Source organism: Sinohyriopsis cumingii, chromosome 17 (genome assembly GCF_028554795.1).
Source record: "Sinohyriopsis cumingii isolate HCF-2022 chromosome 17, ASM2855479v2, whole genome shotgun sequence".
In the NCBI taxonomy this organism is placed as follows: domain Eukaryota; kingdom Metazoa; phylum Mollusca; class Bivalvia; order Unionida; family Unionidae; genus Sinohyriopsis; species Sinohyriopsis cumingii.
This window is the reverse complement of record NC_142977.1, coordinates 117,600,016-117,615,033: the sequence shown is the minus strand read 5'-3', so window position 1 is coordinate 117,615,033 and position 15,018 is coordinate 117,600,016. Positions and strand designations below refer to the sequence as shown.

Below are 15,018 nucleotides of genomic sequence, written 5' to 3'. Positions count from 1 at the left end.
TGAAATTTAAAAGAATTTAAAGTAATCAATGTCTCTCTTTCACCCAATGATCCCTTTGATCATCATTTGAGTTCACAGTGTGAGGAGATTTTTCCCTTCTTGAGTGCTACTCATCTAAATCTCTTCGTTCCCTTGTCTTTCTCTCCTTTCGTGATCTCCACTTCCGCTTCCTCTTCTATTATCCTTGTTCCTTGCCGTTATCTTGACTTCCGGTTCCTCTTCTAGTATCCGGAACCCTTGACGGTATCCCTTGAGGTCACCCGAAATTCACTCGGTATCTCTCACCGTCACCCGAAATTCTCTGAACTTCTCTCGTCCCCCGAAATTCTCTGAGATTCTTTCGTCCCCCGAAAGCTTCCTGTTGAAAGGTATAATGCATTAGCATAGGGTTATAAAAATCTTCCCTCACACTACGTCACTGAACTGAACCATCAGTTTAAGGCGGGACATTTGGGTCGCGCATGCGCACACATCGAAATTCCCATACACTTCCGCCGCTTACAAAAATGGCGCCATAACACAATCACACAAAGGATTCAAATATCTACATACTGAGCCCTATCAGTATATACATACAAAATATTTCAAATATGATTGTACTAAAATATTACTACGATTAGTAATATGACTATCTATATATTTATATATATTTATATATTTCCTACACAAGCGTACCAAATCCACAATATTCACATTCAAATGGTGATAAACGGCAATCCGTTACTCAATGGCAAAATCTATCATTACGTAAACAAATTTCTTGTCTACCAAAATATAACTACGCAAAGAAATATTAATTCTTATAGCGGCTAGCGAGCAATACAATTCTTCACAATTACAAATCGTCCTTTCAAAAGGGCGTAAACGTAATAATCCACGAAATAATATGCACACATATTACTAGCGAAAGAAGAGAACATTTTCGCCTCACAAAATAAGGTGTACATAGTAACATTATGAATAATGATGCAACGAATCAACATCGTAATCAATCGTAAACAAAAGTACTAGCTAAAGTCATGAAAAAAATGCAAAATATTAAGGTCATAATTAACTATTCATACTTCAATACAAGTAAAATGTATACATACGACAAATTCTCTTCAATTAACAGCAGTCGTATCAAGCAGAATCAACGTAACATCAAACTTACCTGATCGAAGCTATTTCATGAATTTCCTAAATTCCGCCAATTTTTACGAATGGCTAACGGAGTGTGTGTCACTGCGACTCTTAAACACCAACTGACGAATTTCAGGCTGGTACAAATCTTATGTCAGTTTCTCGAATCAAGTCCCACCTACAACGCATCCCGATTGGATGGCGACGGACTCTGGTCATTTGATCGAACTGTCAATCATAAAAATGTCAGTCTGTGTGTCCCCATGTACTGTCCAGCCTACCATTGTCGGCTTCCGGCTCTTTGAAGTTGTCTACGTCACGTGTTCCCATGTACAAAGATTCCCGCCAGATTTCCACTCAAGAGCTCAAACAAAGACTGGGTTACGTAAGAGGATTAGCCAACTTAGGCACTTGGAAAAACAAAGCTTACCTGGCTCCACTTACAGACTTATAAATACATGTATAATACAAGGGGTTGGGGTAAAACATCACATCCCCCCACGCTTGAGAATAAAATCAGGATTTTATTCACTCAAACTAAAAAAGCAAAAGTGTTACACGATATAAAGAACAAAATCAGCAAAATGAACTAAATGCTAAACTGAGTATGAACACGAAAATATAACAAACGATCTATATCATTTCGGCGCTTCTACTCATGAAATCTGCGCCTACGTTTTCAGATCCTTTCACGTATCTGATCTGCATCTGGTACTGCTGTAAAAACAGCGACCATCGCATCAATCGACCATTGGACAACTTTGCCTGCGCCAGATAGGCGAGTGGTTGGTGGTCGGTCTCCAATATGAACTTACGTCCATATAGGTATCGCTCGAACCGTGATATGCCGAACACGATTCCGAGACATTCCCTCTCCGATACTGAGTAATTCTTCTCGGCAGCAGACAACTTCCGGCTGCCGTATGCGACAGGAAAAAGCGTCTTGTCATGCTCCTGGAGCAGTACTGCTCCCAGTCCCGTGTCGCATGCATCGGTGCGCAGAACGAATTCTTTATCCAAGTCCGGTAGACGAACAACTGCGTCGGATGTAAGTCTATCCTTTAGCGTTTGGAATGCGTGCTCACACGCATCTGTCCAAACGAACTTACTCGGGGTCCGTTTCTTGGTTAGGTCAGACAACGGACCCGCAATCGCGCTGAAATTAGCGACATACCTCCGGTAATATCCGGCCAGTCCCAGGAATGACCTCACTTCCGTTTTCGTGGTGGGGCGTGCGGCGTTTCTCAACTGCTCCACCTTCGACTTCTCTGGAGACAGCGTGCCTTGGCTCAGGGTATGTCCTAAATAGTCTAATGTCCTGAAACCAAGGTGACATTTGGAAGGGCGGGCTGTCAAGCCCTCCTGACGTAGCCGCTCCAAAACGTCAGCTAACAGAGCGAGGTGTTCACCCCATGTCTCTGTAGCTAACAAGAGGTCATCCATGAAGTTGTGGACACCCCTATCGCGCAAGGGCTCCAACAACTTCCGCATCATTCTGGTAAAGACGCTGGGCGCGTTTTGTACCCCGAACGGCATCACCAACCATTGGTATGTCCCGTCGGGAGTAGCAAAAGCAAGCTTCGGTCGGTCTTCTTTCCTTACCGGAATTTGCCAATACCCCTTGGACAAATCCAGTTTGGAAAAATATTTCGCTTTCGAGACCGAAGCGAAGATATGTTCGGGGTCAGGTAGCATTTCAACTTGAAATTCTGTCACCTGATTCAGCTTCCGGTAGTCGACGCAGAACCGATGGGTGCCGTCCTTCTTCTGCACTAAGACTACTGGTGAGCTGTACGGAGAGTCGGCAGGTTCGATTACTCCCAGAGCAATCATCTGCTCGATTTCTTCCCTTACAACTTGTCGTTTCGCGTGGGGCAAGGGGTAGGGTTTACGCTGAACTGGTCGGTCGTCCACCATCTTTAACCCGAACTCGACAAGCGTCGTCCTCCCGGGTTTTTCTGTTAGCACGTCGGAATATCCGGCCAGCAAGGTCTCTATCTCGTTCCGCTGCCCTTCAGTTAACATGGGGTCACACTCCACGTCCGACGGAGTCTCGGCCCTCGTTAATGGACAGCTCGGGACAGTGTTAGCACCTTCCGTATCGCCTTCGATATCCTCGGTGACTATCGCTGCGACAACAAAATCGCTGGCGGTCTCCCTTTCCCGGTACCTCTTGAGCAAATTGGCATGGTACAATTTCTCTTTCGTCGGTAGCTGTATCCGGTAGGTTTGACCTCCGACCTTCTTGGTGACGACGTATGGACCCCTCCAGGAAACTTGCAACTTGTTGTGTTCCTGGGGCAACAACAACAACACTTTGTCCCCTACCTCAAACTGACGTGGTTTTGCGCGCTTATTGTAATTTTTCGCCTGTTGCGCCTTAGCTCGTTTGAGATTTTCTTGCGCGAGAGAACAAACCTCTTCCAGTTTGTTGCGCAAGTCCGCGACGTACTGGTAGGTAGTGCGTACTTCCTCTACAGCGTGGTCGTCTGTCCACAGCTGTCTCAGTACGGCGATTGGGCCGCGTACGGTTCTCCCGTACAAGAGTTCAAAGGGAGAGAACCCCAAACTCGCTTGCGGTACTTCCCGGTATGCAAAAAGCATGGCCGGAATATACCGGTCCCAATCCTTGGGGCGGCCTTCGCACAATTTCTTGAGCGTGTTTTTCAAGGTCCCATTAAACCGTTCGACCAATCCGTTACATTGGGGGTGATACGGTGTAGTCGTGAGGTGTTTAATCGACATGAGACGATTCACCTCCGCCATCACACGACTCATAAATTGTGTTCCTTGATCGGTCAAGATCTCGTCGGGCACTCCGACTCTTGACCAGATCGCAAACAGAGCTTCCGCGACGGTTTCCGTGTCAATGTTACGCAACGCAACGGCCTCCGGATAGCGTGTAGCATAATCGACAACCGTTAAAATATATCGATTTCCGTGCGCAGACGCGGGTTTTATCGGTCCGATTAAATCCATGGCAACACGTCTAAATGGTTCATCGATAAGGGGCGTACTCCCCAAAGGGATGGGTCGCTGATCCGTTTTCGGTGCCATTCTCTGGCATTTGTCACAGGAGAGACAGAACCGTTTTACGTCTCCCTGGACCCCTGGCCAGTAAAACTCTTTTACAAGACGGTCACGCGTCTTAGCAATTCCCATGTGTCCACCCATGAGACTCTCGTGTGCAAGTTTCAGTACTTCGCAACGCTTTTCCTTTGGCACGACGACTTGCTTGAAGTGTTCGTTGTGTTTCCTGGCGTGGCGATACAAGATTCCCTTCTTGTAGACAAACTTCACCGCGCCGTTCGGAGTTTCCCTTTCTGTTCCCGCTTCTGCGTGTTTGTGCAACTGCGCCAGAGTTGCGTCCTCCTGTTGCAGCTTCCTTAACTCCGCTGGAATAACATTACTAACCGGTGTCGATGTAACTTGGATTGGCTTTTGTTTCGGCTGTCGTCTCATGGCCCTGGTTTCAACAGCACTCACTGGCATAGGTGTGCAGGTTTCGGGGTTCGGCTGGGGTAACACATAACGGCAACCCAATATGACGTCATGTGATAGCCCCTCCAAGCAAGCAGCTTCAATTTTCCCCTTCACGTATGGTGAATCGAGGTCAATGACAGCTACTGGTAATGAGTCACGCGCGCAGTTCGCGTACTGAACTTCTATTACCTCCCCTGTATAGTCCTCCGGCTTGACATATTTCTTGTCGACAAGCGCGGGGACGCTGCACCCAGTGTCATACAAGATGGTGGCGCCTTCACCATTGACAGTTGCGGCCGCAAGGTTGGCTGGGTTGCGACTCGCTTCCGGCACACATTCCTTCTTAGCTACGACATTCACCTGGGTCTGCCTGCCCTTGGGACAGTCCCTGGCAAAATGCCCCAGGCGCTTGCAATTAAAACATGTCGGCGGCCCTCGCCGACTTGCAAGTCCTGGTTTCGTGGGTGAGGCCTGTCCAGGTCGATAGGCGGCAGCCCTACCTGTAGGTGCCCCTCCGACCTTCCCGTCGCCCTGACGGTTACGGACAGCCGGCTCAACCTCCCCCATACGACGCGACTCAGAGGGTCGGGGTCGGTCAGCAACCCCGGAACCTCCACTCTTCGAGTGCGCCTGCTCGTATCGCTCCGCCATGTTAGCGATCTCTTCGAGCGTCCGGTGTTCTCTTTCTGCTAAGAAAACTGTCAACTCGCGACGGTAAGTACCCAGGACATGTTCCTTGAGTATTACCTCGCGTAGCCCTTCGTACGTGCGTTCGACTTCGGCCATTTTCATCCACTTCTCAAATAAACCTCGAACACGGTTGTGGAATTGAGAGTGGGTCTCTGTTACCTTTTTCACCGAGTCCCGGAAAAGTTTCCGGTAAGTCTCGGCGGTCAGCCGATAATGGCAGAGAAGCGCCTTCTTGAGGGCAGTGTAGTCATCAGCCTCTTCTGCAGTTAAGCCGTGGTAGACTTCCCGAGCTGCACCTTGCAAAAAGGCTGAGACATTAATGGCCCAGTGCTGTTCAGGGACCTGATGAGCGCGTGCGAGTTTCTCAAACTGGACGAGAAAATCGTCAATAGCCTCCTCCCTATCATTGAAGCGTGACATGTTGATCTGGACTATCCGGTGGTCGATGAAAGGTCGGCCGGTTGTTCCAGAGCTTGTACTGGCGTCGTCCCGTCCGTTGGTCCTAACTTCAACTCTGACCTTTTCCATCTCCAGAGTGTGAGCGAGTCTGGCTAGCTCCAGCTCTTTCTGGGCGTCTCGGTCCGCTGCTTCTCGGTCCGCGGCTATCTTGGCTTGATCCGCTGCGATCTTGGCTAACTCTTGGTCCGCTGCTATCTTGGCTAGTTCTCTCTGGGCTTCTCTTTCCGCTGCTTTTTCGGCCTTCCATTCCTTGATCCTTTCTTCTATAAAGGTTGCCAGGCGATCTCCCTCGTATCCAAGATCTTCCGACCCCATGGCGCGGTATTCCTTTATCATTTGTCGTTCGGTAGCCATTATACTAATGTAAAGTGATACCTTGTCTCAAAATTCAAACAGTATACAGATATTTGTAATACCAGTTTAAATACTTACCTGTCGACAACAACTAGTTTCGTTCAGGTAAGATATTTGTTCGATATCTGCTTCACACGTACTGCTATGAATGGAAGATCTACAAAGCCTGCACATATGACAATAAAAATACAAGATGAGAAAATCACAAAATTTCAGATACAAAGAATGGAAAATATCTCACACTGTTCACTAATACTTCTACCAATAACTTTAAGTCCCAAAATAATATATATGTCTAATTCATATCCCGGACGAAGCGCCCACTGTGGGGGTGTAGTGGTTGTCTAGGGGTGGGGTTCTTCTTATAGACTTTAACGAATTATGAGAAGTTCCCCTGGTCCTTATTCAGAAGGTTAATTCTGGACACTATATTATTTATTGACTAAATATATTTATGGCTACGAGCCCCCAGTCAGCAATGCCGACAGTTAAATTAAAAGAAATACAAAGATGAAATTTAAACAATAACAATTTAATAAATGAAATTTAAAAGAATTTAAAGTAATCAATGTCTCTCTTTCACCCAATGATCCCTTTGATCATCATTTGAGTTCACAGTGTGAGGAGATTTTTCCCTTCTTGAGTGCTACTCATCTAAATCTCTTCGTTCCCTTGTCTTTCTCTCCTTTCGTGATCTCCACTTCCGCTTCCTCTTCTATTATCCTTGTTCCTTGCCGTTATCTTGACTTCCGGTTCCTCTTCTAGTATCCGGAACCCTTGACGGTATCCCTTGAGGTCACCCGAAATTCACTCGGTATCTCTCACCGTCACCCGAAATTCTCTGAACTTCTCTCGTCCCCCGAAATTCTCTGAGATTCTTTCGTCCCCCGAAAGCTTCCTGTTGAAAGGTATAATGCATTAGCATAGGGTTATAAAAATCTTCCCTCACACTACGTCACTGAACTGAACCATCAGTTTAAGGCGGGACATTTGGGTCGCGCATGCGCACACATCGAAATTCCCATACACTTCCGCCGCTTACAAAAATGGCGCCATAACACAATCACACAAAGGATTCAAATATCTACATACTGAGCCCTATCAGTATATACATACAAAATATTTCAAATATGATTGTACTAAAATATTACTACGATTAGTAATATGACTATCTATATATTTATATATATTTATATATTTCCTACACAAGCGTACCAAATCCACAATATTCACATTCAAATGGTGATAAACGGCAATCCGTTACTCATTGGCAAAATCTATCATTACGTAAACAAATTTCTTGTCTACCAAAATATAACTACGCAAAGAAATATTAATTCTTATAGCGGCTAGCGAGCAATACAATTCTTCACAATTACAAATCGTCCTTTCAAAAGGGCGTAAACGTAATAATCCACGAAATAATATGCACACATATTACTAGCGAAAGAAGAGAACATTTTCGCCTCACAAAATAAGGTGTACATAGTAACATTATGAATAATGATGCAACGAATCAACATCGTAATCAATCGTAAACAAAAGTACTAGCTAAAGTCATGAAAAAAATGCAAAATATTAAGGTCATAATTAACTATTCATACTTCAATACAAGTAAAATGTATACATACGACAAATTCTCTTCAATTAACAGCAGTCGTATCAAGCAGAATCAACGTAACATCAAACTTACCTGATCGAAGCTATTTCATGAATTTCCTAAATTCCGCCAATTTTTACGAATGGCTAACGGAGTGTGTGTCACTGCGACTCTTAAACACCAACTGACGAATTTCAGGCTGGTACAAATCTTATGTCAGTTTCTCGAATCAAGTCCCACCTACAACGCATCCCGATTGGATGGCGACGGACTCTGGTCATTTGATCGAACTGTCAATCATAAAAATGTCAGTCTGTGTGTCCCCATGTACTGTCCAGCCTACCATTGTCGGCTTCCGGCTCTTTGAAGTTGTCTACGTCACGTGTTCCCATGTACAAAGATTCCCGCCAGATTTCCACTCAAGAGCTCAAACAAAGACTGGGTTACGTAAGAGGATTAGCCAACTTAGGCACTTGGAAAAACAAAGCTTACCTGGCTCCACTTACAGACTTATAAATACATGTATAATACAAGGGGTTGGGGTAAAACATCACACTAGGTCACAAATGCAACGACAACATCGGGAAGTTCAACAAGCTAAAGAAAGTTTACTGAAACAAGAAGAACAACAAAAACTGAGAGAGAGAGAGAGAGAGAGAGAGAGAGGGAAGACGCAATCTGAAGACAAAAGAAAATTAAGAAAAACTTCGAGATCACAGAATGAGGACAGTGGAGAAAAGTTGGAGAAAAAGAAAAGGAGAAAGGAAGAACAAGATAATAATAGGAAGAGTTACTATCAACTAAACTATGATAAGGAATTGGAAGAGACAGTGTATGACAGTCTAGATACGAGCTATATTTCTGAATTAGTCATACAATTTAAAAACAAAATCATAAAACCCTCACCCACCATATATATAGTCAAGTCTTTAATTAAATTTAAGATATACCATGATAATTCAAAATTATAACATCTACAGATAATTTTAAATTGTAATCAAACTCTCCCCATTTTAAGCTGTTTTTAGTAACGATAAAAGAGGATGGGGAAACCCTATGTGGTCTGAAATGATGTAAAAGGGAATAGTCACCCCCAACCCCGCCCAAAAAGGATAACATGAATTAAAATTGAGTAAGTTTTAATTCGGCTTTTCAATGTGGGCATGTGAGAAAGCTTGCCAGTAGCTTCTCGTGGGTCGGTGGTTCTTTCCGGGGTTTTCCGGGTTCTTCCTCCACCATTAATACTGGCCGCCATGTATAGCCTATCGTGCTGAAAAATGGCGTTATACCCCACAACAACAACAACAACAACTTCGGCTTTTACTTTTGAGCTAAGTGTCATACAATCCGGTAGAAATCGAATTTATTAATATAAACAAACTACGAAGGTTTGAGTGATAAATGTGGATATTAAAAAGCACTGACTCGTCTTTTTATGCTGACATAGCATTTGTTTTGGAAATACATAGTCCGCATTCAGCCATCAGAGATGAAAACGTTCATCAGCCTATAATTCGTAAACACGAAGCAGCAGATGCGGTCCATTATATTAGACGGTCTATAGACTGCATTATTTATGCAGCATTCATTTACCCACTGGTGATATTTTACCATCATGCAAACTGAAGTGTCTGTTATATAGCAAATATCATTATAAATCTTTCTTCATATGTGCTAAATTTATGAATGATCTGGTATGTATTTAAATGATTTTTGCTAAAAGGGCGTTCACACGGAAACAGCTGTCACCATTCACAGAGAAGGTCACGAAAGGTTCAAAATATCTGAGGTCACCGCCAGGATGGACGCATGACGCAGACCTAAATACTTTGCTAAAATTATTACATTGACCACTACTTTACCGAGTGTAATTTAAACTTTGTTAAAAGTTATTAGTTTCATTTATGGGTTGATTAGTCGTATAGTCGTTCTGAAATAAAGTGGGTTTACAATTTACTTTGTGGTCGAATTCAACACTCGGACTGAATGCTTTTTTCATTCAATTAAGAGCGACCGTTTGCCTTCGTTCATTTGGTATGAAAGACGATTGTGATGGATCATTTAGTCAAAACAGGACACATACACACCAGCAGTAACCGTGCACTTAACCCTTTGGTGGTGACTGCTATTTTTAGTTTAAATTGCCCTCCTAAATTAATAGGAGCTTTGTTTCATCCCAAAGAATTCCAATAGATGTTCATATTAAATGGTTGATTGTTTTCAGTGGAAACGTCTAAAACCGCGCAGCCGACTGTTATGATTGTTGTTGTTGTTGTTTTGGGGCTTAACGCCATTTTTCAGCACACGATAGGCTATACATGGCGGCCAGTATTAATGGTGGAGGAAGAACCCGGGAAAACCCCAGAAAGAACCACCGACCCACGAGAACCGACTGTTATGAAGAAAACCCTTACCTTACCTACTATCACTTCTCATTGGGTTTTCACTTCCCTGTTCCCCACTCCAGAGATGTGCGCAAAGTTGAGAGGCACATCAACCATTTATTCTGATAACATTCCCGCCCAGCCCATTTCAATTACCTTTTATGGAGCTTCATTTGTAACACCACTTATGGAAGTGTTATTGTTGTATCTGTGATCGAGTTGCCTGCAGAGATAAGATGCATCTTTGGGCATACCAGATGGTTAAGCGGTTCTGCTCGAGATTCCAAAAATAGGAAAGAATACTCAAAACCGCCAAAATATTTGGTACAATCGCCATTCCTGCGGCTACTATCTTAAATTATGTAGTCTGTTTAACGTTTTTAGTTCATTTGGCCAGTAATGCTTTAAAGGTTTATACTGTGGATAGTTTGGATCCGTCACCGTTATCTATTATATCGACAAAAGAATGGTCATATGTATTACTATTCGCATTAAACTGCATTGTATATTTCCATCGTTTTCTGCAATTCGGATCACCAGATTTAAGTTCAACTTCACAAAGCCTATCTTATTAATGCATATCACTAAATTAAATGTAACATATCAGCAAATCGATATAGCTTATGCTGCAGTTTCCAAAATATAGTTCTACAGTTTGCACATTACATCATTCCGAATTTTTTTTGGAGCCAAAATGCAAACTAAGAATATTATTCTCATTTCATCGTTTTGAGTCATTCAGATCGGATTAATGCGACACAAACCTTTCCTGTAGCCTAAGCGATTTGATGCGGGAGGTCGTGGGATCGAACCCCGGCTGTAACATACCAAATACTTATACAAAATCGTACTAACAGCTCCATCGCTAGGCGCTCAGCATTAAGAGGTTAGTTTTAGGACTGGTCGGCCAGGTGTCAGAATAATGTTACTGGGTGGCACAACATGCTACATGTCTGAGGCATGATGGCCCAGTGTTTGACATTATTATAAACTGCTCCATTTTAAACATCGTAGCGATATGACTGAAATGTTTTTAAAGCTACGTAAAATCCATATCACACAAACACACACATACGCACACGCACCAACACACACACACACACACACACACAAACACAACTCTTCGGTAATATACCACCGCAGACAATATTGGGCTTTGAAAGACTATATATATATATATATATATATATATATATATATATATATATATATATATATATATATGTATATATATATATATATATATATATATATATATATATATATATATATATATATATATATATATACCTGTTACATCAGTCAAGGGGAATCTTGACTGAAATATAATCGTCAAGAAAGAAAACTGACATTCAAATTACTACATACCTTTTCATAGAGATGCGAATGTGCTCACGCACAAGTAGAAACACACACATACATGTACATACCCCACAATAAACATATCTGAGTTCATTAATGAACTCACACGCACATGCACAAACACACAAACGCACGTACACACACAGAGGCTGTACATACCCCACATAATAGAAAGTTTGGCCCAAAAATTAGTTCACACTGCTCATTGGGAGAATACACTTCTCCTAGCTGTTTCGTCATAAATGTTTCCCATTCCGTTCTGTCGTAAAAAACTCCCTCATTCCTCAAGCACGTTCTGAAATACGTAAGTGTCCTGTTTAGAGTGCAAAATATGTAAATATCAATGGTACCTACCTTCTCAGCTTTCTAACTATCTAAATACATACATGCCTATGTACATACATATGCATACATACATACATACATACATACATACATACATACATACATACGATTGTTTGTTCGGGCAACAGTCGAAAATATGATGCACGTATATATGTTGAACAAAATGTGTGCTTTTGCACACAGACCAACATCCTGGAAAATGTAAATTTCGCACGAGGCTAAGGTATCATTTAAATAATTATTGGAACATTACTTCTTATATTTACTGAGGTTTCAAACTGACCAGTTCTCCAAAAATGGGTGAGAAAAATTGCATTCCTCCTTACTGATCATTTGTCCACTCATTCACGTGGAGCAAATCAAGTCTGAAATAAATTGAAGTTTATAATTACAAATGTCTTGTTCGTACATACTTGTTTTTTAGTACATCCTTGAATGCGTCTACAGAGCAGTTGGAAAAAATCCAGGGGTTTCTGGAGTATGGCTTATCTTTCTCGAACAATGGGTCATCAGGTGCCATAAGAAAGAAATCCTCAGCCTTGCAAGCAATAGCCTTCAGTTCTCCGTCGTGATCTGCTCCAAGACTGGAAATAGCAAGCAACACGTGTGTGACTATGCACTAGATGTTTATGTACATTTAAGTCGCACACTGTACATAGGAGATTCATGTTAGTGTTAAACAGCAATAAATCTGAAAGAAAACGCAAAGCACACTGCCTAGCGATTGAATGCAAATGCGGGGTAAAAACATGACATCACTAGTAAACTTACTTGTGTCCAAGTTCGTGCGCTGCTGTGGCCATCGTCGTAAAATAATCTCGTACCTGCACGACAACAGATTTGTATGACTCGTCACATACCCCCCCGGTGCGGGTAAGACCTGAAACGGTTAAGAAAGAATAAATTCATATATAAACATAACATTCTTACAAGAAAATGTTTGAAATGAATCACCTGGTTGAGGCACATGGGGGATATATCCCGTTTGAGAAAAGAAACAACATTCCAATTCATGCTCCACTTATAAGGCTTTTATAAAATTTATATCTATTACACCGCATTTTACATAAATTTCTCTCAATGAATTTCAGGAGCAGAACATAGAAATGACGAATTGTGAAGCTAATGCCAAGATGATTCCGGCGAAATAAACCGGCATACAAGTGCAAATATAAGCATAGTAGATACACTCAATGAAAATAACAATATCTGTTGGCATACGTATGTGTGAGCGTGTTTGTGTGTGACTGTGTAACTTGATTTAATAACTACGGACTGAAGCTACAGGGTAACAGACTTGCTAATAAATTTAGTTCAGAAGTCACAAACTGGCAGGCCACCCAAATATCGCAGTTGGTGTTGTCGCTACTACAAATTCAGCTAGAGAAAAGTATAAAAAGAAAAGCCAAATGTCATGATACTAAAGCAGAAAGAACCAAAATATAACTTGACGAAGAGTAATTCAATAGTGACGATTTGTAAGGGTATTAGTTCATCACATGTTTGCCATACTAGTATTTCCAGCATGAATCATTCACATCTAAATAGTTCACTGGAACGACACAAGTAAACTTGTACTTCAAATCGTTCATATGAAATCTCAACTTCCCCTTTTAAAATCTATTAAATGTATAATATACGGTGACTACATCCGATGGCTATAGCTATGTTTGATTTATGGAGTTAGAGTGACTGTATAACTTGATTATCCGAAGCGTGGCTGACGCGGCTGCGGCTGTAACTAGTCTAAGAAAAGTAATTCCTTAGCGACGAATTCAATTATAGGCAAATATCAAAGCAGATAGAGAATGCTATCTCTCGGCATCCGTCCGTCTTCGGGAGACGATGGTGTAACTTCCGGTTGGGTGTCCTATCTGTACCTTCATGAGTGGCTGAAGAGTCCGACCCTAGAGTGACAGTCTCTGTTGCACTTGCTTTCAGGTGAACGTCGATGCCTGTTGAAGCTGTCGTTGTTTCGCCTTCCTCATGGCGCTCTTTTCAGCGAGGTTTGTGTTTCACGCTACCTCGGCTTTCTGAACGCCCTCTCTGACAGCTAGGAACCAGGTGGAGCGGTCACTGAGCACAGCTCCCCCAGACGTTGATGTTGATGTCGGTCGCCTTCACGTCCTTCTTGCAGATATCTTTGTAAAGCGGACGTGGCTGTCCAGTTAGTCGTGCGCCTTCTGATAGCACGCCATATAGCAGGTCCATGGGAATGCGGCCTGGGTCCATTCTCTTCACGTAGCCGAGGTTGCAAATGCGCCTGTTGCTGAGAATGGAGAACATGGAGCTCATGTTGGCGCGTTCCAGAACCTCTATGTTGAGTACGTTGTCCTGCCACTGGATGTGCAGAATGCTCCGCAGGCATCTCAGGTGGAAGTGTTTGAATTTCCTCTCTTCGCTTGCATAGTTGGTATATGGCTCGCTGCTGCAGAGGAGTGTGCTGTGAACGCAGGCCGGGTAGACGCGTAGTATGGTCTTCTCAGTGTGACTGGGGATGTTCCAGACCCCCTGGTTCAGTCTGGTCATAATTGATGCTGCCTTCGTAATCCTGCCGTTTATCTCAGCATCAATGGAGAGCGAGTTGGAGTTATTGTACCCGAGGTATGTGAAGTTCTCAACAACTTCCAGGTTCTATCCATCGATGGTGAAGGTGGGCGGGGAGTCTGCGTCCTGCGCCATGACGTTCAGTTTCTTCAGACTGATGGTCAGTCCAAACTCCTTACAGGCGTGGGAGAGGCGGTATACCAGCTGTTGAAGTCCATCTACCGTGTGTGATGTCAAGGCTGCATTGCCGGCGAAGAGCAATTCACGGATGAGAACCTTTATGACTTTAGTCTTAGCACGGAGAAGGGCGATATTGAACAGCTGACCGTCAGCCCTGGTATGGATGTACACATCTTCGCTGCTCTACTTGAAGGCGTACTAGAGGAACATGGATAAAAAGATGGCAGAAGAGTCGGCGCAACGACGCAGCCTTGCTTCAATCCGCTGCTGACTAAGGCATCCGACGTTGCACCATTGAAGTACACTGTGCTGTGCATGTTTTCGTTCAACGACGTGACTACAGCTAGCGGTCGAGGACGCAGCCGATCTGCAGCAGAAGGCTACACAGACCTATCCGACTGGCTAGGTCAAACGGCTTCGTCAGGTCAATGCATGCGATGTAGACGGGCATCTGCTGCTCATGATACTGCTCATGCAGCTAGTGTAGTGAGA

General features: G+C 43.1%; 1 protein-coding gene across 1 annotated transcript in view; it reads right to left on the bottom strand.

Annotated features, from left to right (window-relative positions):
• The window catches only part of LOC149779731 (A disintegrin and metalloproteinase with thrombospondin motifs like), a 39,175-nt gene that overhangs the window by 6,809 nt on the left and 17,348 nt on the right, over positions 1–15,018 (bottom strand). Inside the window, exons 8-10 of the mRNA XM_089938676.1 lie at positions 12,571–12,679; positions 12,213–12,383; positions 11,614–11,749 (exon numbers count right to left, since the gene is read on the bottom strand). Coding sequence (XP_089794802.1) covers positions 11,614–11,749; positions 12,213–12,383; positions 12,571–12,679 — 416 coding nt within the window. The remainder of the gene's footprint in view (positions 1–11,613; positions 11,750–12,212; positions 12,384–12,570; positions 12,680–15,018) is intronic.